We start from the raw sequence: 24,478 nt of genomic DNA, 5'->3' as shown, positions 1-24,478 counted from the left end.
ACTTTTTGAGTGGGAGTTCTTAAGTAATATGATTAATTGAACTAATTGTCATGAACATAGTCTAATGGTCTTTGCGAATTACGATGTAGCTTGCGCTATAGCTCTACTGTTTTTATATGTTCCTAGAGAAAATTTAGTTGAAAGTTGATAGTAGCAAACTTTGCAGAGGATTGTCCTCGTTGCTGCGCAGAAGGCTTATGTCCTTAATGCACCACTCGGTGTGCTGCACCTCGAGCGTCGTCTGTGGATGCTGTGAACATCCGACATACACGTTTCTGATGACTACACGATAGTTCAGTGCAAAATACTTAATGGCTTAGAAGCAAGGCACCGAAGACGTTTTGAAACGTCACGGAACATAAGTGATGTTCTAAAGAGATGAAATTTTGATTTCATGCTCGTGCCCTTGTTGAGAGGTACGAGACCTCCGACAAGATTCTTTGTCCACAAAGTAAAGGAGAAAAGCTCAATCGTTGAGCGTGTGCTCAGATTGTCTGAGTACAACAATCACTTGAATCAAGTGGGAGTTAATCTTCCAGATGAGATAGTGATGGTTCTCCAAAGTCACTGCCACCAAGCTGTGAGAGCTTCGTGATGAACTATAACATATCAAGGATAGATACAATGATCCTTGAGCGATTCGCGATGTTTGACACTGCGAAAGTAGAAATCAAGAAGGAGCATCAATAGTTGATGGTTTGTAAAACCACTAAGTTTCAAGAAAGGCAAGGGCTAGAAGGGGTACTTCATGAAATGGCAAAACAGTTGCTGCACTAATGAAGAGACCCAAGATTAAACCCAAACCCGAGACTAAGTGCTTCTGTAATGAGGGGAACAGTCACTGAGGCGGAGCAACTCTAGATACTTGGTAGATAAGAAGGCTGGCAAAAGTCGAAAGAAGTATATTTGATATACATGATGTTGATGTGTACTTTACTAGTACTCCTAGTAGCATGAGGGTATTGGATACCGATTCGGTTGCTAAGTGATTAGTAACACGAAATTAAAGCTACGGCATAAACGGAGACTAGCTAAAGGCGAGGTGACGATACGTGTTGGAAGTGTTTCCAAGGTTGATATGATCAAACATCGCACGCTCCCTCTACCATCGGGATTGGTGTTAAACCTAAATAATTGTTATTTGGTGCTTGCGTTAAGCATGAACATGATTGGATCGTGTTTATTGCAATACGATTATTTATTTAAAGAGAATAATGGTTACTCTATTTTCTTGAATAATCACCCTCAATGGTTTATTGAATCTCGATCGTAGTGTTACACATGTTCATGATATTGGTGCCAAAAGATACGAGGTAATGATGATAGTACCACTTACTTGTGGCACTGCGGCTTGAGTCATGTTGGTATAAATTGCATGAAGAGGCTCCATGCTGATGGATCTTTATACTCACTTGATTTTGAATCACTAGTGACATGCAAATCATACCACATGAGCAAGGCCTTGTTTTCATTGAGATGAAATAAGATAGTAACTTGTTGGAAGTGATACATTTTGATGTATGCAGTCCAATGGGTGCTGAGGCACGCAGTTGATATCATTATGTTCTTACTTCAATGAAGATTTGAGCAGATACAAGAGTATTCGCTTAATGAATCACAAGTCTGAAATATTGAAAAGTTCAATTCTGTTTCAGAATGAAGTTCGTCGTAACAAAAGGATACTGTCTACGATATGATCATAGAAATATCTGAGTTACGAGTTTTGGTACATAGTTAAGACAATGTGGAAATTGTTTCGCAGTTCATGCCACCTGGAACATCATAGTGTGATGATGTGTCTGAACGTCATAGCCACGCACTATTTGGTATGGTGCATGCTATGATGTCTCTTATCAAATTACCACTATTGTTTATGGGTTATGCATTAGAGACAACCGCATTCACTTTAAAATAGGGCACCGCGTATTTCCGTTGAGATGACACAGTACAGACTGAGGTTTAGAGAAATCTAAACTGTCGTTTCTTGAAAGTTTGGGGCTTCGACACTTATGTGAAAAAGTTTCAGTCTGATAAGCTCGAACCCAAAGCGGATAAATGCATCTTCATAGGATATCCAAAACAGTTGGGTACATCTCCTATCTCAGATCCGAAAGCAAAGTGTTTGTTTCTAGAAACGGATCCTTTCTCGAGGAAAGGTTTCTCTCGAAAGAAATGAGTGGGAGGGTGGTAGAACTTGATGAGGTTATTGAACCATCACTTCGACCAGTGTGTAGCAGGGCGCAGGAAGTTGTTCCTGTGGCGCCTACACCAATTGAAGTGAAAGCTGATGATGGTGATCATCAAGCATCGGATCAAGTTACTACAAACCTCGTAGGTTGACAAGGTCGCGTACTACTGCAGAGTGGTACGGTAACCCTGTCTTGGAGGTCATGTTGTTGAGCAACAGTGAACCTACGAGTTATGGAGAAAGCAATGGTGGGCCCGGATTCCGACAAATGGCTGGAGGCCATGAAATCCGAGAGAGGATCCATGTATGAAAACAAAGTGTAGACTTTGGAAGAACTACTTGATGGTCATAGGACTATTGAGTAAATATGGATCTTTAAAAGGAAGACAGACGATGATAGTGATAAGTCACTATTAAGAAAAGCTCGACTTGTCGCAAAGATGTTTCCGACAAGATCAAACAGTTGACTATGATGAGACTTTCTCACTCGTAGCGATGATAAAAGTCTGTTAGAATTATGTTAGTAGTTGCTGCATTATTTATGAAATATTGCATGTAGGATGTCAGAACATTGTTTCCTCGACGGTTTCCTTGAGCAAACATTGTATGAGATACAACCATGAGGTTTTGTCGATCCTAAAGATACTAGCAAGTATGCAGGCTCCAGCGATCCTTAAATGGTCTGGTGCAAGCATCTCGGAGTTGGAATATACACTTTGATGAGATGATCAAGGATTTTGGGTTTGTACAAGGTTTATGAGAAACTTGTATTTCCAAAGAAGTGAGTGGGAGCACTATAGAATTTCTGATAAGTATATGTGGTTGACATATTGTGGATCAGAAGTAATGTAGAATTTCTGTAAAAGCATACAAGGTTGTTTGAAAGGAGTTTTCAAAGGAATACCTGGATTGAGCTACTTGAATGTTGAGCATCAAAGATCTATGGAGATAGATCGAAAGCACTTAATGGAAGTTTCAACAAGATGCATGCCTTGACAAGTTTTGAAGGAGTTCAAAATAGATCAGCAAAGAAGGAGTTCTTGGTTGCGTTGCAAGGTGTGAATTTGAGTAAGACTCAAAACCCTACCACGACAGAATAAAGAGAATAGATGAAGGTCGTCTTCTATGCCTTAGCCGTAGACTCTAAAGTATGCCATGCTGAGTACCGCACCTGATGTGTGCCTTGACTCAAACTCTGTTGAGAGGTACAGAGAGTGATCCATGATTGAATCACTAGCAGCGGTCAAAATTTATCCTTAGTAACTGATGGACTAAGGAACTTTTCTCGATTATGGAGGTGGTTAAAGAGTTCGTCGTAAAGGGTTACGTCGATGCAAGCTTTGACACTAATCTGAATAACTATGAGTAGTGAAATGGATTCGTATAGTAGAGTAGATATTTGGAGTATTTCCGAATAGCACATAGTAGCAACATCTATAAGATGACCTAAAGATTTGTAAAGGACATACGTATCTGAAAGTTTCAGAACCGTTGACTAAAACCTCTCTCACGATCAAGACGTGATCAGACCCCATAACTATATGGGTGTTGGATTCGTTGGAATCACATGGTAATGTGAACTAGATTATTGACTCTAGTGCAAGTGGGAGATTGTTGGAAATATGCCCTAGAGGCAATAATAAATTAGTTATTATTATATTTCTTTGTTCATGATAATCGTTTATTATCCATGCTATAATTGTATTGATTGGAAACACAGTGCATGTGTGGATACATAGATAAAACATTGTCCCTAGTAAGCATCTAGTTGACTAGCTCGTTGATCAAACATGGTCAAGGTTTCCTGACCATAGGCAAGTGTTGTCACTTGATAACGGGATCACATCATTAGGAGAATCATGTGATGGACTAGACCCAAACTAATAGACGTAGCATGTTGATCGTGTCATTTTGTTGCTAGTGTTTTCTGCGTGTCAAGTATTTGTTCCTATGACCATGAGATCATATAACTCACTGACACCGGAGGAATGCTTTGTGTGTATCAAACATCGCAACGTAACTGGGTGACTATAAATATGCTCTACAGGTATCTCCGAAGGTGTTTGTTGAGTTAGTATGGATCGAGACTGGGATTTGTCACTCCGTGTGACGGAGAGGTATCTCGGGGCCCACTAGGTAATACAACATCACGCACAAGCCTTGCAAGCAATGTGACTTAGTGTAAGTTGCGGGATCTTGTATTACGGAACGAGTAAAGAGACGTGCCGGTAAACGAGATTGAAATAGGTATGCGGATACTGACGATCGAATCTCGGGCAAGTAACATACCGAAGTACAAAGGGAATGTATACAGGATTATATGAATCCTTGGCATTGAGGTTCAAACGATAAGATCTTCATAGAATATGTAGGATCCAATATGGGCATCCAGGTCCCGGTATTGGGTATTGACTGAGGAGTCACTCGGGTCATGTCTACATAGTTCTCGAACCCGCAGGGTCTGCACACTTAAGGTTCGACGTGCTTTTATGCGTATTTGAGTCATATGGTTGGTTACCGAATGTTGTTCGGAGTCCCGGATGAGATCCAGGACGTCACGAGGAGCTCCGGAATGGTCCGGAGGTAAAGATTGATATATAGGAAGTCCTGTTTTGGTCACCGAAAAAGTTTCGGGCTCATCGGTAGTGTACTGGGAGTGCCGGGAGGGGTGCCGGGGACCATCGGGGGGGGGGGGTGTCACGCCCCAAGGGGTCTCATGGGCTATGGGAAGATATAAACCAGCCCCTAGTGGGCTGGAATAAGTTCCCACTAAGGCCCATAAGGTTTGAGAAGGAAAAAACACAAGGTGGAAAGAGTTTCCAAGTGGGAAGGTGGAATCCTACTCCAAGTAGGATTGGAGTAGGACTCCTCCACCTCCAATTTCGGCCAAACCTTGAGGGTTTGAGGCTGCCTCTTCCCTCCCCCTCCCTCCTATATATACTGAGGTATTACGGCTGATTTGAAACAACTTTTGCCACGGCAGCCCGACCACATACCTCCACGGTTTTACCTCTACATCGCGTTTCTGCGGAGCTCGGGCGGAGCCCTGCTGAGATTAGATCACCACCAACCTCCGGAGCGCCGTCACGCTGCCGGAGAACTCGTCTACCTCTCCGTCTCTCTTGCTGGATCAAGAAGGCCGAGATCATCGTCGAGCTGTACGTGTGCTGAACGCGGAGGTGCCGTCCGTTCGGCACTAGATCGTGGGACTGATCGCGGGACGGTTCGCGGGGCGGATCGAGGGACGTGAGGACGTTCCACTACATCAACCGTGTTTCTTAACGCTTCTGCTGTGTGGTCTACAAGGGTACGTAGATCGAATATCCCCTCTCGTAGATGGACATCACCATGATAGGTCTTCGTGCGCGTAGGAAAATTTTCGTTTCCCATGCGACGTTCCCCAACATTAAGTCCAAAAGAACAGAGTAACGCCTTAAGCAAGATGACATGATGTAGATGGACAATCTCATATCAACGACATAGCCCATCTTGTTACCCTTGATGGCAACTACTTAATGTGTGCCTTGCTGCCCCTATTGTCATTGGGAAAGGTCACCACATGGTAGAATCCAAAACCAAGCACTTCTCCCATTGCAAGAATCATAGATCTAGTTGGCCAAACCCAAGACTCGGAGAGACTTACAAGGATATAAAATCATGCATATAAGAAATCAGCAAAGACTCAAATATATATCATAGATAATCTGATCACAAATCCACAATTCATCGGATCTCGACAAACACACCGCCAAAGAAGATTACATCGGATAGATCTCCATGAAGATCATGGAGAACTTTGTATTGAAGATCCAAGAGAGAGAAGAAGCCATCTAGCTACTAACTACGGACCCGTAGGTCTGAAGTGAACTACTCACGAGTCATTGGAGGGGCGATGATGATGCTGAAGAAGCCCTCCAACTCCAAAGTCCCCTCCGGCAGGGTGCCGGGAAGGGTCTCCAGATGAGATCTCGCAAAAACGGAAGCTTGCGGCGGCGGAAAAGTATTTTCGAGGCTCCCCTGATTTTTTGCTGAATTTATGGAATATATAGGCCAAAGATCTAGGTCAGGGGCGGCCAGGGAGGCCACAAGCCCTGACACCGCCGCCTCCCCTGGTGGCGGAGTGGGAGCTTGTGGGCTCACTGGAGCCCATTTGGCTTGGCCCACATGCCCCCTGATCTTCTTCCATTCGGGAAAAAATCATTTCGGGGATTTTATTCCGTTTGGACTCTGTTCCAAAATCAGATCTGAAAAGAGCAAAAAACACAGAAAAAACAGGAACTAGCACTTGGCACTGAATTAATAAATTAGTCCCAAAAAAGATATAAAAGGTACATAAAACATCCAAAGATGACAAGATAACAACGTGAAACCATCAAAAATTATAGATACGTTTGAGACGTATCAACTCCCACTAAAAAAATACATCCCTCGTGTCATTCGAGTGGTGCATGATCCAAATTCACTAACTCAAGTCTGATCATCACGTGAGTTGAGTATAGTTTCAGTGGTAAACATCTCTATGCTAATCATATCAACTATACGATTCATGCTCGACCTTTCGGTCTCTTGTGTTCCGAGGCCATGTCTGCACATGCTAAGCTCGTCAAGTTTAACCCGAGTGTTCCGCGTGAGCAACTGTTTTGCACCGGTTGTATGTGAACGTTGAGTCTATCACACCCGATCATCACGTGGTGTCTCGAAACGACAAACTGTCGCAACGGTGCACAGTCGGGGAGAACACAATTTCATCTTGAAATTTTAGTGAGGGATCACCTTATAATGCTACCGTCGTTCTAAGAAAAATAAGGTGCATAAAAGGATTAACATCACATGCAATTCATAAGTGACATGATATGGCCATGATCTTGTGCTTCTTGATCTCCATCACCAAAGCACCGGCATGATCTTCTTGTCACCGGCGCCACACCATGATCTCCATCATCGTGCCTCCATCGAGGTTGTCGTTCTATCCATGCTATTACTACTAAAGCTACAACCTAGCGATATAGTAAATGCATCTGCAAACACAAACGTTAGTTTAAAGACAACCCTATGGCTCCTGCCGGTTGCCGTAGCATCGACGTGCAAGTAGATATTAACTATTACAACATGATCATCTCATACATCCAATATATCACATCATGTCTTTGGCCATATCACATCACAAACATACCCTGCAAAAACAAGTTAGACGTCCTTTAATTTGTTGTTGCATGTTTTACGTGGTTGCCATCGGTATCTAGTATGATCGCATCTTACTTACGCAAAAACCACAAGGATATGTGCAAATTGCTATTTAACCTCTCTCCAAGGAACGCCTCGGTCAAAACCAATTCAACTAAAGTTGAAGAAACCGACACCCGCCAGTCATCTTTATGCAACGAGTTGCATGTCAATCGACGAAACCAGTCTCTCGTAAGCCTACGAGTAATGTCGGTCCGGTCCGCTTCAATCCAACAATACCGCCGAATCGAGAAAAGACTAAGGAGAGCAGAAAATCGAACATCAACACCCACAAACCTTTTGTGTTCTACTCGAGATAACATCTACGCATGAACCTAGCTCATGATGCCACTGTTGGGGAACGTTGCATGGGAAACAAAAAATTTCCAACGCACACGAAGACCTATCATGGTAATGTCCATCTACGAGAGGAGATTAGATCGACATTCCCTTGTAGATCGCTAAGCGGGAAGCACTAAGAAACGCGGTTGATGTAGTGGTATAGCTTCGTGATTCAAATCACCGTCGTCCCAGGATCCGTTCCGATCTAGCGCCAAATGGACGACACCTCCGCGTTCAGCACACCTACAGCTCGATGACAATCTCGGCCTTCTTGATCCAGCAAGAGAGACGGAGAAGTAGATGAGTTCTCCGGCAGCGTGATGGCGCGCCGGTGGTGGTGATGATCTATTCCTGCAGGGCTCCGCCCGAGCTCTGCAGAAATCCGATCTAGAGGACGAACTACGTGGTATAGGTTTGAGTTGCACGTGGAAAAAGTTGTGTCTCAAAAGCCCTAAAACCACCAGTATATATAGGAGGAGGGGAGGGGCTAGCCTTGGGGATCAACGGAGACCAAGGGCTGCCGATGGCAGGAGGTGGACTCCCGTCCCAATTCGATTTGGGGGAAGGAGTCCACTACTTCCTTCCCACCTCCCTCTTTCCTTGTTTTTTCTTTTCCTTTGGTTTTTTCCACTTGTGGCGCCATAGCCATCTTGGGCTGGCCTCACCATCCCACTAAGGGCTGGTGCGCCACCCTAGGGTCATTGGGCTCACTCCAAGGTGGGTGGGCCCTCCCGGAGAATACCCGGAACCCATTCGTCACTCCCGGTACACTACCGATAATGCTCGAAAACTTTTCGGTGACCAAATGAAACCATCCTATATATCAATCTTCGTTTCCAGACCATTCCAGAGACCCTCGTGACGTCTGTGATCTTATCCGAGACTCCGAACAACCTTCGGTCACCAACACATATAACTCAACTATACTAAAACATCATGGAACCTTAAGTGTGCAGACCCTGCAGGTTCGAGAACTATGTAGACATGACCCGAGACACTCTTCGGTCAATATCCAATAGCGGGACCTGGATGTCCATATTGGATCCTACATATTCTACAAAGATCTTATCAGTTGAACCTCTGTGCCAAGGATTCATATAATCTCGTATATCATTCCCTTTGTCCTTCGGTATGTTACTTGCCCGAGATTTGATCGTCGGTATCCCTATACCTATTTCAATCTCGTTACCGCAAGTCTCGTTACTCGTTCCGTAATACAAGATCCCATGACTCACAATTGAGTCACATTCCTTGCAAGGCTTGTATGTGATGTTGTATTACCGAATGGGCCTCGAGATACCTCTCCGTCACACAGAGTGACAAATCCCAGTCTTGATTCATGCTAACTCAACGAACACCTTCGGAGATACATGTAGAGCACCTTTATAGTCATCCAGTTAGGTTGTGACGTTTGATACACACAAGGTATTCCTCCGGTGTCAGTGAGTTACATGATCTCATGGTCATAGGAATGAATACTTGACACGCAGAAAACAATAGCAACAAAATGACACGATCACATGCTACGTTCATAGTTTGCATCTAGTCCATCACATGATTCTGCTAATAATGTGATCCAGTTATCAAGTGACAACACTTGCGTATGGTCAAAAAACCTTAACCATCCTTGATCAACTAGCTAGCCAACTAGAGGCTTGCTAGGGACATTGTTTTGTCTATATATCCACACATGTATTTATGTTTTCATTCAATACAATTATAGCATGGATAATAAACGACTATCTTGAAACATGAAATATAATAATAACTATTTTATCATTGCCTCTAGGGAATATTTCCAACACCCATAGCAACGGCAACGAGCAAGAACAAAGCAACTATTTTTTTGTGGTTTTTGGTATAAGACTCTAAAGCAAAAACTAAAAAGCAAACTTAACAAGACTAAAAAGCAAAGGTAAAGGATAGCGTGCAACTCCCCTATCTTGAAGATTGGAGTCCCCGGCAACGACGCCAAAAAATTTCTTGATAAAGAGGTGATGGATATACTTCTCGCCTCTCGTTGGTTACCCCAAGTGGAAGGTGGAGATGTAGTCAGCATCAGATTTCCCTTACACGGGGACCGTAAGGTTTATCGAACTAGGAGGACTTCGAGGCTCAACAAGTAGGTGTCTTCCACCCTGGCGCTAGTAGAAGACGTGGACCGGCACACACAACAAATAAGTTTGCTCCCAACAAGTACAGAGAGGTTGTCAATCTCTCCGACCTTGTAGTTTGCAAAGGATCAAAACACAAGCGAGAAAGTAATAGTGATTGACGGAAAAGTAAATGAAAGCGGTAAATGATGGAGGCGTAAATAATGATGGTGATATGGACCGGAGTCACATGATGTTCACTAGTGATGTCTCTCTCCCAAAAGATGATAAACAACTATGCTTGGGTAAACAAATCATAGTTGGGCAATTGACAGAATTATGATCGCACCGCAATGCTAATTATGCTACTTGATAGTTCGAGGTTCAATAGTAATGGGCAGTATGCCAAGACAAGTAGACCGTTTATTCATTAGCATCTACTTACTAATCATCCACCTTGAGATATCTATCCAGAACATCTCGCCGGTATTAAGTTGCGAGCCCCACCCAAAGTGTAAACTCAAAGCAACTGACAACTTCATTAACGAACTATGTGTAAGGTAAACAATCCTTGCAACCGTGGTCACAAGCACCGTTGTTTTCTCCCTGGTGGCAACAAGCACATTGCCTAGTCTCATGTTTCTATCACTCAAGCTAGACATCGAGGGGCATGAACCCACAATCATGCATAACGCTCCCTCTTGGAGTTACAATCTACTACTCGGCCAAAGCAATAAATAACAACGGAGAACATGCATGAATCACTAAGGAACATATAATAAACAAATAATCAAATATATAACTCATAACAATCTGAAAATAATCTCATAATCCATCGGATTCCAACAAACCGAGAATAGCAATAGCAAGAGAATTACATAGATGCCTTGATCATGTAGGGCAGCTCACAAGGACTAACCATTGAACCACAAGATTGGAGAGAAGACGTCACATAGCTACTGGTCATGGACTCGTGGTTCAAGGAGGACTACTCACGGCACGTCCGGGAAGCGTCCATGGCTGCGGAGATGCTCCCGGAGGTCAATCCTCCCTCCGACACGGTGCTGGGAAGAGGTCTCCAGACGCTCCCGATCTCGGAAGCGCTGCGGCGGCGGAACGATGGTGAAATTCGTGATTCCAGAAATTGTGGAAGGGTTTCCTCTCGGGACTCTAAATATAGGCCAAAGGAGGGCACCGGAGGAGGTGGGGCCCACCCAGGCGTCCTCCTGGCGCATCCTAGGGCCTAGCGGCGCCAACAGGTCGCCTGGGCAGCCCCTGGCCCCCCTTTGGCCCATCTTCAGTGATCCGGAAGCTTCTGTTTCGCCGATTTTTTTATATTTTTTTTGGATTTTTTCGGCTTCGGAAAATTGGGTAAAAGCCCGTGCAAAGTAGACATCAGGAGACAGAAACTGGCACTGGGTGCACTGAGTTAGTAGGTTAGTCCAAATATGTGTAAAATGATATAAAAGTGTAGCAAAACATATAACAATGTCACCCAAAAGATCATGGAACAAGCAGAAATTATAGATAAGTTTGCGACGTATCAGCATCCCCCTCTTTAAGGTAGGAAATTCTTGAGGCCTCTCGTTTCCTCGATCTTTCAAGAGCAGCCAAGCCCTTTACGCGCCGCTTGAGATCAGTGCGAAGAGCCCTCTCGTCCGGGGATAGGGACCTGGATTCTTGCACCACATCCAACTAGAGGATGACATCAAGAGCCATAAGAAGTTGAAGCTTGTAGTCCGAGAAGAGGCTCTTGCTCCACGATCTTGAAACATGCGCCATGGATTTCAGCTTGTGATTTATAACATGAACCGGCTGGGTGTGGGTGGAAGGCGCCGACCATGCTTGCTTAACCTTATCCTTAAAACCCTGCATTTTAGTCCAGAAGGATTCAAAGCAGAAGGACCAAGGCTTCTGAGGACCACTCTTGTTGGAGAGCAGAAGAGGACAATGGTCCAAGAGGGGGGACGACAGAGCATGAAGCATGTGGTTCTCAAAACACAGATCCCAACTTGAGTTGCAGAAAGCTTGATCAAGCCACACCAGAGTTGGCGATTCCCGCTCATTGCTGCACGTGAACTTTCTATTCAGAAGCTCTAATTCTTTCACCTGACATGTGGTGAGGGCATGCCTGAATTGGCCCATAAGGCGGAAGTTTAGATTGTCGTTATTTTTATCCTCTGCTTGATAAATGAGATTGAAGTCATTAATGATGAGCCATTTCGTGTCATCGGCGGGACAGGTGGCGATCGCTTCCGCAAGGAAATCTCCCTTTTCAGCATCGATGGTGGGACCATAAATCGTGGTGAGCTTGAAAAAGGCGCCGCAGGCCCGGATGGTGACATCAGCCGAGATCAGGTAAGTGCTAATGTGGATATTGGTGATGTCGATAGGGTCATCGTTCCAAAGCAAGAGGATGCCCCCGCGAGAGCCCACAGCCAGACGGTGCGCGAAAGATCGAAGCCTGAAGCCGCCAACATAAGCCACAGTTTGATGATCAATGAAATCAAGCTTAATCTCTTGGATACATGCAATGTGGCAAGGGGTGTCCACGAGGAAAGCATGAACAAAATCTTTGCGTCCTTGATCGTTTAGCCCTCGGGTGTTCCAATCCGCGATGCTGAGGTTTGGTCCAATCATGGGGACGAAGCGCGAAGCAAAAAAAAGTAGCGGTCGAGTGCAGAGAAGAGGGACGCAGCAGACTAAGCATCATCAGCCTGAGCAACTGGGTCGAGGCCACCTGGCCCTCCCATGGCGACGAGGGCTTCATCCGCCTCAGTCATGCTGCGAATGTTCAGCTTGAAAAGCTTGGCCAGTGCATCGACTGTCTTGGTTGGCAACTGAGACTTGAACTTGCTAAGATACTCCTTTCTAGCCTGCATGAGAGGCATCCCTTCAAAGTCAATCCCCATCCTAGAGCTAAGAACGTGAATGGATTTATCCATGGCATGCAACTTTGGTTTAGAACACAGGCAAGCACTGCGTCTAACTTCAGAGAGGGGCTGAGTGGAGGTCCGCCGGGCGCGCGACGTGGTCACCGCGGGACGCGGCAGAAGAGGCGACTGAGGCCAGTCGAACATGTCATCCACGGAGCTCAGGACAGGGTCAGTGATTTGTGCAAGAGCAGTGCCACTTTCAACTTGGTTTCCTCCAGCTTGCGCCCGCGCCGCAACAGGGTTAGCCAAAACGTTGTCGCCAACCGCGTCATTTTTAGGAGTTTTATCCCAGTCGGAAGGCACACGCCTTTGCCGCAGGAACAAAGGCGATGGTGTGGCTTGAGAGGGGACGGAGGGGGCCACCATGCTGCTCCTCGACGCATCTTCCTCCTCCCAAGAGCTTGGCAGGGGTACCTCGACAGTCGAGGGAGGGGGAGGCGAGGCAAGCCGTGAAAAGCCCAAGGAGAGGGCGCGCGGAGGTTCCTTGATGGCAACAGACCAGTCCCGCAAGCCGCGGGGGGAGGCGAAGTGGTGATGCTTGCCTTCAGCTTCATGCAGTCCACGACGATTGAAGATGGCAACGCAGGGGCGGAGCAACGGAAGCCCCCATATCCGCCCCGAGGAGTGGCTGGAGGAGCGGCCTGATCGACGCTCACGACGCTGGCTTTCCGCCCTCGTGCGGTCTCCGGCACGATGGGCGCGGGAGGAGTCGCGCCCCGACACTTAAACATAGGATTAAAAACTGCATTGAATTTTCATGGAGAGATGATAGATGAATAGGGGGCACATGTGATACTGACGTGATATTTTGGAGAAGAATGGTCAACAACTAGCATTAGAGGATGTTAGTTCCTGTTGCGCTTCATTCAGAGATATGTGCCTTGCATAATGTCATGCATAACTAGAGGTCCATTTTCTGTTTAATAAAGATATGCCAATGACTTTTTCCCGATTCCTGACTTTCAGAGGTAATGGATGCACAATTACAATATCCACTCTTCAGATATAAAAGAAAAGGGCTTGACGATCCTTATTGAATATCTGGAAACAGCTGAACTTATTGTTTGTACATAAATCAACAAACATATGTCCAATTAGTTGTTTCCAGTAACCAACGAACAAATCAAAAACAACAATTTAGAGTTTCAATTGATGGAATTAGTTCAGTTAAATCTTGAGTCTAGCTAGGTTGTTACCTGACAGAAACATCATGCTGCCCGTGCCGTCGACCCAGCACATCGAACCCCGTCCAACTCCGCATGAGGACAAGCCATTATGCGAGTCATAGATCTGGTGTGTGAACTTTTCCACCTTGCACCCATTGTATGGCACCACCATGAGTGTGAACTTCTGCAATTTCGTTTTATGGAGACCACACCACTCTTCGCCATCCAACGTAGCAGTAGAACCACCGGAGCAAGCTACCACCGGGGCTCCAAGCCAACACCGCAGTATCCCGCCAAACCTTCCTCAAGCCTCCTTCATTCCCTTCTTCCTCCTGGCTCTATCTAACTCGCTGGCTGCAGGAAAGAGAGGTGTTGCCGCTGTGCACCTCATCTCCCCCTTCGTGCGCAGGAGACGGGTACCGCCATGACATCCTCAACGCTCCTCGCGCCCTCTCCTTCTTCCTGCCTCTCACCCTAAGCTCTGTTTCTCGCACAAGTGCAACGCCATCGTAGACATGGAGAGACCGCGTCGGAGCTCTCCATCTCGCTCAGAACCGGCGAGGAACGACACCGCCATGAACTTGGAGTTCAAGCCCCGCCGCAAGACCTCCTCCCACGCCTTCTAGATTGCCTCCACGTTGTCCCCGCAATAGGATCCGACCCCTGCCATGCCTCCTCGATCGGATCTGGACGGATATCGGCGCCGCCACGCCGCCTGGCTTCTGCATCGCGGCCAACCTCCACCTCCAGCTCGCTGCAGAGCCTCCAGCTCGAAGCCAAACCGCTCCAGCGTGCCTGAGACCCCACCGCCATCGGATCCGCGCGGAGGCTTTGCCCGAAGGACGCAAACGGTGCGCGGCGAGGGGAGGAGGAGAAGGAGGGAGGGGCGGACGCGATATGCGTCGGAGTGACAGCTGCCCAAGGGCTTTTTTGACAAAACGAAACATTTTTTTCCACTTAATAAAGGGCCACGGGTTGATTTTGAAAAAATAGAGGGACTTTTCTGAAAAACACCACGACGTACGACCAGAACAATATTTGCTTTATTACTAGGTAGAGATTAGATAGAGGTAGATAGGTAGATGACATACTAGTAGTAGAAGGGCTCGTCCGTTTCCACCTTTGTTCTTTCTCTCTCTTGTCTCTACCTTTTTATCGTCACTAGCAAAAGGCCCGTGCGTTGCAACGGGAGAAAGAAATACCACACGCTCTTAATTTATAAAAAATGGTCTATAATCCGAGAATTTGTAGTTACGACACAAACAAAAATGGTTTTATCCTACAAAAGTGCAGTTCAAAATTTCACAGGCCTTCTATTTTAACACGGCTTGCATGCAGATTTAATACGTACAAAGAATCGGGCAAGTGACTTCAGTTTTATCTCTAATCCTGATTTTGTTGACATGTTCATCCCTAATCCGGATGAGTACCGGTATGAAAGAAAGACGAATAATGACTTACTACCTCCGTTCCTAAATATAAGACCTTTTAGAGATTACACTATAGACTATATACGGATGTATATAGACATATTTTAGAGTATAGATTCACTCATTTTGCTCCGTATATAGTCTATAGTGTAATCTCTAGAAGGTCTTATATTCAGGAACGGAGGGAGTATTTATTAAGATTGCATCCTAGAGTATTTTTATTAAATGTTTAACAGGTAAAATAACATCATATTTAAATTATACACATTTTCTAATCAAATTTCATATATAATATGTTAAATTTAGAGTTACGGTTTAGAAGATATGAGTATTTTAAAAACATTTAAAATATACTATGGGTTAATATTAAAAATAACATGACGGACTAAGAATACCTATTTTCTTTAGGAAGGTATAGGAAAAGGGTTCGTGCGTTGCAACGGGAGAAAACAGTAATGACCATGTAAAATGATACCGAGTTTAAGTAGGATCAGAGTTGAAATAGCGTCCACCTCCAATTCCTGTACCATGGGTTCGGTTGGCACACCTTTGCACTATTCCGGCTCCACCTACCATCACCTTGCCCTTTTGAGTCGAGACGCGCCTCACTCACGGCTATCTCACCCGAGCTCTTTTCTTGCCTCCCCCGGGCCCTTCATTGTGCATCCTTGGTGCCTTTCATCTTCAACCACGGTTTTATGTAAACACATGTAGACATTTTAGAATATAAGATGCATCAGTTTAATTCAAGTCAAACATATTTCCGCATTCTTGCTGATATCCGTATTGTGCTAATTTGCTTGATTTAGTGAAGTCCGAACATGTTTTCTTAGATATGAACATGTAATAAAATACTCCCTTCGTCCCAAAATAATTGTCTTAACTTTGTATTAGCTTTAATATAAAGTTATACTAAGGTTAAGACACTTATTTTAAAACGGAGGGAGTAGTACTAAAAGATTATGTATGTACATTGTACGCAAGTATTGCTTGAAAGTTTTATCATTGTATGAAGAAAACGAAATGGAAATAGCTAATCATGCCTCTATCGGTAAGGAGAAGCAAAATACATAACGCTAGTTTTATTTAGTTCCTAACTTACGCCTTGCCCTAATCACTTTCAGGTTGTTGCCGGCGTGCCGGCGCCTCCCGTCGTGACCGGCGAGCTTTCTTTCTTTCTGTGCACTCACTTCATGCTATCTTTCAATCAATCAAATCAATATCTCAGCTGATTAGCCATTGGGTCATCCCATCTCTCTGTTTACGTTTACATTGATCAAGCAAAGGACAAATTAGATGCCACTCAAGGGCTGATGAAGGATCAGGCTGCTGTTGCATCTCGTCTCCATAGACCAAAATAGAGGAAAGGGCAGCACATGGGACATGAGCCACACCGAAGCCATGGCTTAGATAGCCACGCACATACTGATGTAGCGATTAGCCAGTTGTGCCCTTGGTCAGCCGTCGCCACAACTCTGATCCAGATCGCCACGGCTCCGATCCAAATCGCCAACGCTGCTGCACCGCGCCCTAGCACAACCACACCCTAGCCCAGGAGCATCGCCGGCAGCGACATCCGGTGCCATAGGGCCCCGCCCTCGCCGAGGAACAACGCCAGCAGCCACATCCGGCGACATCAGGCCGCGCCCTCGTAGAGGAACATCGCCGGCAGCGACATCCGGCTCCACTGGCTCGCCCCTTCTCGGAGGAGCATCACCGACAGCGACATCCGGCGTCAACGGGCCGCGCCCTAGACGCCTCCGATCGGGCCGCGCCCTGGGCCTCGGGCGGCGGCAAATCGCGCGCGAAGGTCTCGGACAGCGCGGGAAGAAGGGCGCCACGAAGACGAGGCCGGTCGGGGTGCACGGGGGATGGGACGACAGACGATGGCAATGGCGGAGGAAGCGGGACGACGGAGGATCCAGATGAGGGTGATATGCGCCCCCTCCTCTGGACGGCAATGGATAAGCCGGGGAGGGGGTTATTAAATATAAACGAAACATTTTTTTTATAACTTAAAAACGTACAACGGGTTGAATATTGGAAAAGCGAGGGTGTTTTTGCAAAAAAGCCAGGCTTTATTATCAGGGGAGATATATATATAGATAGCTTTGTACGTGTTTTTTTGGGGCTTTGCTTTGCGGTTGCCATCGCTTTCTCTTTGCTTTAATTTCGAGGATCACTCGACAGTGGGCGGCGTGGTCCGGCGGCAGTGGCCGAACCGTAATACGATGGTCATCAACAGGGTAAACTCGGACGAGGGGGTATATACAGAGCAAATTCCGGACACGGTAAAGGAAGTCACGCGGCACTCGCTTTCTTCTCCCACACGTCTCCTCCCCGCGTCCTCCCCCTAAAAATCCCCAAATCCGACCAAACCCTAGGCAAAATCCACTCCCCTCCGCTTCCTTCGCTGCTAAGTATATCCCCTGGGCTCCGAATCTCCTACCGGGTTGGGTCTTGTAGTCGTTGGATGAGAGCTTGGGACAGTGGAGGAGGATGACGGTGATGGAGCTCAAGGCGCTACCGCTCGGTTTCCGGTTCCACCCCACCGACGAGGAGCTCGTCAGGCACTACCTCAAGGGGAAGATCACGGGGCAGATCAAGAACGAGGTCGAGGTGATCCCGGAGATCGACGTCTGCAAGTGCGAGCCGTGGGACCTCCCAGGTACTGCTTCTCCTGCCGCCTCTTGTGTGTGGGGATGTTTTGGTCTTGGGAGCTTGGATGATCGTCTCGTATGGGGTTGGACTCGGGGGCTACTGGCTATTTTTGGGTCTTTTGTTTTGCGGTTTCTGATTTTGGTCGCTGCGAATCGTGCCTAATTTGGGTTCTTGAGTTTGATTTCCCCCCATTTTGAACGCGTTGCTGTTCATATAACCACTCCAGCAAGTCTGTTGTTGCGTTTCTCCGTCGGTGCGTTCGGTTTGCGGGATTCTGATCCCTAGGACAACAAACATTTTTTTTAGCTCGTTGGATTCACTGGTTGATTCTCGCGGTTTGCATCGTGCTGTTTGGAGGCTGCAAAATTCAGTAAAAAAGGTCTTCGGGGTGCTGATATTTGATACGATTCCCTTGATGTCTGCTATATTTCTCTAGTATACCCTCTTTCCGAGATGCGATTTGGTGCGATGCTGCTGGAACTATTGGGCATGGTGCTATTTAGTAATTTGAATGTCATACCTTTGGATCAAGATTCCATTTCTTCTGACGCGGGTATTGTGGTGCTTGCAGATAAAGCTTTGATCCGCTCGGAGGATCCAGAGTGGTTCTTCTTTGCACCCAAGGACCGCAAATATCCCAATGGAAGCAGGTCAAACAGGGCGACGGAGGCCGGGTACTGGAAGGCTACCGGGAAGGACAGGGTCATCAAGTCCAAGGGCGAGAAGAAAAAGCAGCATATGATTGGCATGAAGAAGACCCTTGTGTTCCACCGAGGACGTGCTCCAAAAGGGGAGCGCACTGGTTGGATTATGCACGAGTACCGCACCACCGAGCCAGAGTTTGAGTCTGGCGAGCAGGTCTGGGCCTCTATCTGTTTCTTTTTCTGTTTTTTTGTGGCGGTGCTGTTAGATTCTGTTCACAGTTCGGTCCTAAGTATGTTCTTAGATATAACAGGCTCATCGACGAACATCCTGGGAAACCTACCAGTTTGATTTTAGCCTATAAAATGAAGTAATAACATAATCAACACAGTACAGATCCGATTGTCTGCACGCTTTAGTAGTCAAAAATGAATAAACATTTTCTTTTTGCCCCTGTATTGGAAATAGTTTCTACTACCTCAATTGTCTGATACTTCTGCTTTGATATTTGTGTACTTTCAGGGTGGCTATGTTCTGTACCGCCTATTTCAAAAGCAAGTGGAGAAAACTGAGCGCTCCATTCCGGAGGAAATGGATAGAAGTGGCTACTCTCCCACTCCATCTCGTTCTACTCCTGACAATATGGAAGCAAACGAGGAAGCTATCACACTCATAAATAAGGAATCTCCTGAATCTGGTCTGCATGGATGTCCAATTGAGTTGCCATGTACAATTGAAACTCTGGGCGCCCCGGTTACAAGGTGGCTTGCAGACCGAAATGGCAATCCCGGGACAGATGAAGCAAACGATGTAGGCATGCCTTTTCATCGTGGTGTCGATGAAAGTCCCAAGGTGAGCAGAACTGTGTACCTCTATATCATGCAATATTTAACTGTACAGTCTCTCAAAGTGAGTTCAGGTCCTGAAGTCCTCATAATGATTTATGATGTATAATAGCAGGCCGATCTGTCAGTTGGCTCTCTGGCTCACCTAATTGATTCACAGACGAAAAATCTCGGTTCTCATGAGTTTGCCACCGTTTCTGCCCCCATGTTACCGGATGACCATTTGGACAATCTTCTACTTCATTTAACTCATAATTCGGTGGAAGATTTCTTGAATGAAACAATTGCTGATCCAGACGAGCTTTCGTCAACTGCATGTAAAGTTCAGTACGATTCAGACAATGGGATTATGCAGGTAATATTTATTTTTTGCATCTGCTGTATATGTTACGATTATTGTCTGCCTTCTTATATATGTTTGTTCTCTGTAGGCTCAGGGTGATTTGCTATATGATGATCCAAACTGGTTTGGTAATTTTCTGTCAGATGACACAAATCCACAACCAAGTGGATTATATGAGAATGCACCATTGCTTCCTTATGGCACTAATCCTGATGTACTTTCCATGGACTCCGGCGACGAGTCCTTGCAAGATTTGTTCAATAGCATGGACGATTCAAGTTGGCAGAATGATGTATGGAGCAACGGATTTGGATTTAATCCCATGCATCAGCAGTTACAGTCTACTGTGCATCCGAACTATATATTTTCTCAACAGGGCATTGCACGCAGGAGGCTTCGGCTACTAGATTCATTGTCTGATGTCAATGTTGAGAGTAGAGAGAGCATGACCAGAGATGAACATGAAGATGAAGAATCAGATATTGTAACTTCGAAATATAGGAGTGAATCTGTTGAATCATCTGCAGATGTAGATGAGTCTGAGTCAACCGGGGTTACTATTATGAGCCGGCGCCGTGCTCTAACTAAAAGTGTGCCTTCCGACCGCGATGATGCTGAATCAACGGGGATTACTATTATGGGCCGGCGCTCTGCTCCAAGTTCAAATGCGCCTTCCGATGAAGCTGATGCTGAGGCAACAGGGATTAATATTGTGAGCCGACGCACTGCTCCAAGTTCAAGCACAGATAACTCATTTACCACCGAACAGGGGACTGCAGTGCGAAGGTTGCGGCTACAATCGAACCTTGACGCAGGATCATGTTCCAGTGTTGATGGTTTGTCAAGTTGCATTATAGAACATGGAAGTGAAAACGAAGGGCTGGAAGCTGAGGTGAGGGCTTCTTACGCTTGAACTAATTTTTCAACTGAACTTTTGTGGTAAAAGATAAATATTGGAGGTCCTACGGTTAGTTTCATTGTAGAATGCGTGGAAGTTGTCTTTGTTTATGACCTGTTCCTGGGCCCTCTTTATTCGGCCTGTCAATGAATTCCTGCATGACAATGATGCCTGGCAATGATCTAAAGTTTGTAATCTATGTCGTTGAAGTAATACTATAATGTTTTGGTATTTGCCTTCCAGATTGACGAGCATGTGGATACAAACTTCCTTGATGATGTTGGTTTTGCTGGCAACAGTCATGCTGATGAGCATATGTACATGCCTGATCATGGTAACTAGTCTGCTGAGCTATTATACATCTTGTTATCTTGTTATTGTTGCTTCTGCTTTGATAAGCCTATTCAACATATTACTGACATGCTGATGCTGCAATGCTTGATCCAGAAGCTAATTCTCTTACGAGGCTGCGGAAGACAGCAGAGAAAAGCGACAAGGAGAACAAGCAGGAGTGTGGTCCCCAGTCACATGTGAGAGCACCAAGGAAGAGGGGAGGCTTCGCAGCACGCATGATCTTGCCAGTTCTGTCGGTGGCTCTTCTCGTTCTTGTTAGCGTTGGGGTCTACGGATGGGCATAATAGCTCTCTTAAAATGGGATTTAATGTGTCACATTTTCCCCACATCGGCTGTGAGCATTGTACATACTGTGTCTTACTGCCCGCGTTTAGACGGTTGTAAGACAGAGAAGTGTTTGTTCCCCTTTCGGCGGGGAAGTGTAAGTGAGGTAGCAAATGAGAAGCGGGATGAAGCAAGGAGCAAGTGTTGCTGTAGATGCCTGTGACTTGGTACATGCTAGTTTTCGTTTTTCTGTCACCGCAGGTGTTGGCAACCAGGTTGTAGTCATCCATTATGCGTGTTGTTGTGATGTTGTAAGGTCTGAACCTAATTAGATCTGTTGCAGATCCTTTTTCCCATTTTGTGGAACTTTGCAGTCGCTTCATTTTTAGTGATGCAGTTGCTTCATTTTTAGTGATTCATCTCCCAATTTTAAGCGGGGTGAAATACTACCTGAGCTCTCAGCAGTCAGCACCAGCACACATCTGGTAAAAAAGAAAACCGAGGTAAAGTAATTGCCGCCCTGCCGCCGCCGCAGCGAGAAAAAGAAGAGATGTGGACTTTTTCAGACTTTAATCTGAAACTATAGCATAAACTAAACTTTGTATGAAACTATTTCACGATGTGACCCTTTTAAAAATGTTAGAACCTGTGGCGTTTGCTGCTGCAAGTAACAACGCCACTCTACTGTGGTGTTTTTGTTTCGCCTGGGTCAACGCATGCCTGCACATGCACCTGCATGCGGTCTACACATGGCCGGCCAATGGAGTACTAGATATCATCCAAAGCATTTCGCTGTTGTTAAGATGGTTACTACTCCTAAATGGCCGGCCAACGAAGAAGGGATGTCAGGGGGGCTAGCGCTGGCCGTGAATCACTGTAGATCGAATTTTGATCACGAATTCCTATAACGATCACCGTTCACATATCCATGCATTAGATCATGGTTTAAGGAAATTTAGAGAAGGGATGCCAGGGTACTGTAGCTTCCCTGACTTCCCTCCCAATGTCACAGGATCTGAATCCATCAAATTGAATAGCCAAGCATAAGCTAGTGCAAATACTCTGCTTTATATTAAAAATGGCCTTGTGAGTTGTGACCATTGTAACTACTAGTAGTACTCAAGAAATCGTTTGAGCACTTGTGTCCGTGTCTTACTGGTAAATCTGAGAATGGTTTTAAAAAAACTGGTTAAAATGGTTTGGTTTTTATATTGGGCCTTGATTGGCTTAGGTTTAATTGGGTTGAGGCTTTTTAAGTTTGGTTTGGTTTGGGTTTACAGAAAAAGTAATTTGGATATGGCTGGTTATGGGCCTAAACCGTTTTATGTATTTTGGGCTTGAACTGTGGGTAGAACCCGGTTATTGCATTGGTTCGGCCACCTTCTCCTCCGGTCCTCCCTCCCGAGTCCCGACTCAGCCGCCGCACGCACGAGTCGCTCCTCCCCGCCGGCTGCAACACGCCCGCACGGCCGCACCACCTCCTCCTCACCGGCCGCTACACGCAGGTCTCCTCCCCGCCGTCCGCCGCACGCAGGCCTCCTCCCCGCCGTTAGCCGTCGCCGCACGCAGCCTCCTCCCCGTCGGCCGCCCTCTCCCCGACCGCGGCGCCTGAGCCTCCAAAGATCGCGTGGCGCGGGCAGTAGCGGTTGCCCCCTTCCCGGACCATCACTTGGTAAGCCTCCCTCACCTCCCCTCCCCTCCCCTCCCGTGATTGCTTCCTTCTGCGATTTAGGTGAAAAATACTGCTTGTTTGGTTTCGTGGGGAATCTGATGAAGAAGTCAGTATCAATTCTCAAAACGTCTCTTGCAATCTAGGTGAAAAGTACTGATTGTCGGTGCTCCATGGAACTGGTGCTGCCTACTTTTCTGGCAATCAGTATCAATTCTTATTGCCGTGATGTGCTGGTGAAAAATACTGGAACTGGAACTGGAACTGGTGCTCCATGGAACTGGAACTGGTGCTCCATGGAACTGGTGCTGGTGAAAAATACTGGCAATCAGTATCAATTCTTATTGCCGTGATGTGCTGCCTACTTTTCTGTTTAGGAACTGGTGTTGAATTCTTTGCTATTACCTGGTGGTATAATTTCCATGGAACTCGTGCTGAATTCTTTACTGTGTACAAAAATGGCATCTTGGTTGGTTACTTACTGGGTCTTCTCTGAATGTGTTGATTTCTCGTGGCTGTTTGAGAATCCATTGTACGCCGTGTGAACATACTCATCTGTATCCTCTTGTTTTGGTCTGGATGAAATATAAATGGTGTCGCTTTGATCTGTGTCCTCTTGTTTTGGTCTGTCAGACCTTGATCATCTGTAAATGTGTGCAGTCCTTAACTTAGCAAATGTCTTTGTGGACAAGTACATGAAATGCCATGCTGCTGTGGTGACACATCTGTGCCATAGTTAATGTTCAGTAGTAATTCCAAGCTAAAATATCCATGATAAGATTTGCAAGCTGGGATAGTTCATGTTCTGTATTTGACGTGCTACTTTGGTTCATGCATACACTCCTGTTTGATGATGGAGATAACGGAGACTGATGCATATGTTGTTTCTTTGTCTAATATACTCTGCTGGTTTAAATTTGATTCTATATGTTTAAATGGTTTGGTTTTTTCCCATGCAGTGTGCTCTAAAAATTTGAGGAATGTCTACCTCAGAGGGTTCTGAGACTGCCGATTCCATGGATGAGGATACGAGCGAAGTACCACATGCTAGAAGGTCCAAAGTATGGGAGCACTATGAACAAGAACTGGTTGTCGTAGAAGGAGACCCCAAGGCCGTGCGCAAATACTGTCGAGGGCAATTTCACACCAAGTTTGGGACAAGTAGTTTGAGAACCCATATTGCAGAGGCTTGCCGATCAATTGAGGATGCTTGCAGGAAGAGGTTCCTATTGACAATGAAAAAAAAGCCATCCGAAGGCCTGTTAGTGTTTGATGAAAAAGTTAGTCGTGAACTAATGGTCAAGTTTTGCATCCATGCTGAGATCCTCTTTCTTAAGTTTGAAGATCCACACCTTCAGCCATGGATTGACTCATTGTAGTCAGCATTTCAAATCAAGGGTCGTCACACGATTCGTGATGATGCA

General features: G+C 45.8%; 1 protein-coding gene across 3 annotated transcripts; it reads left to right on the top strand.

Annotated features, from left to right (window-relative positions):
• Window positions 1-17,666: 17,666 nt before the first annotated feature.
• LOC123407041 (protein NTM1-like 9) lies at window positions 17,667-21,741 on the top strand. 3 transcript variants are annotated; one of them, XM_045100076.1, is made up of 7 exons: window positions 17,667-18,046; window positions 18,611-18,897; window positions 19,204-19,533; window positions 19,642-19,881; window positions 19,958-20,761; window positions 21,011-21,101; window positions 21,215-21,741. In XM_045100076.1, the coding sequence occupies exons 1-7, from the start codon at window positions 17,878-17,880 to the stop codon at window positions 21,403-21,405; spliced, it is 2,112 nt and encodes a 703-aa protein (XP_044956011.1). In that variant the 5' UTR covers window positions 17,667-17,877; the 3' UTR covers window positions 21,406-21,741. The 3 variants fall into 3 exon arrangements, with proteins under 3 accessions (XP_044956011.1, XP_044956012.1, XP_044956010.1); XM_045100077.1 differs by having other exon boundaries at window positions 19,639-19,881; window positions 19,964-20,761; XM_045100075.1 differs by having other exon boundaries at window positions 19,639-19,881.
• The last annotated feature ends 2,737 nt before the right edge of the window (window positions 21,742-24,478 follow it).

Source organism: Hordeum vulgare, chromosome 7H (genome assembly GCF_904849725.1).
Source record: "Hordeum vulgare subsp. vulgare chromosome 7H, MorexV3_pseudomolecules_assembly, whole genome shotgun sequence".
NCBI lineage: Eukaryota > Viridiplantae > Streptophyta > Magnoliopsida > Poales > Poaceae > Hordeum > Hordeum vulgare.
The sequence above is the reverse complement of the archived record's forward strand: the minus strand, read 5'-3'. Positions and strand labels throughout refer to the sequence as shown.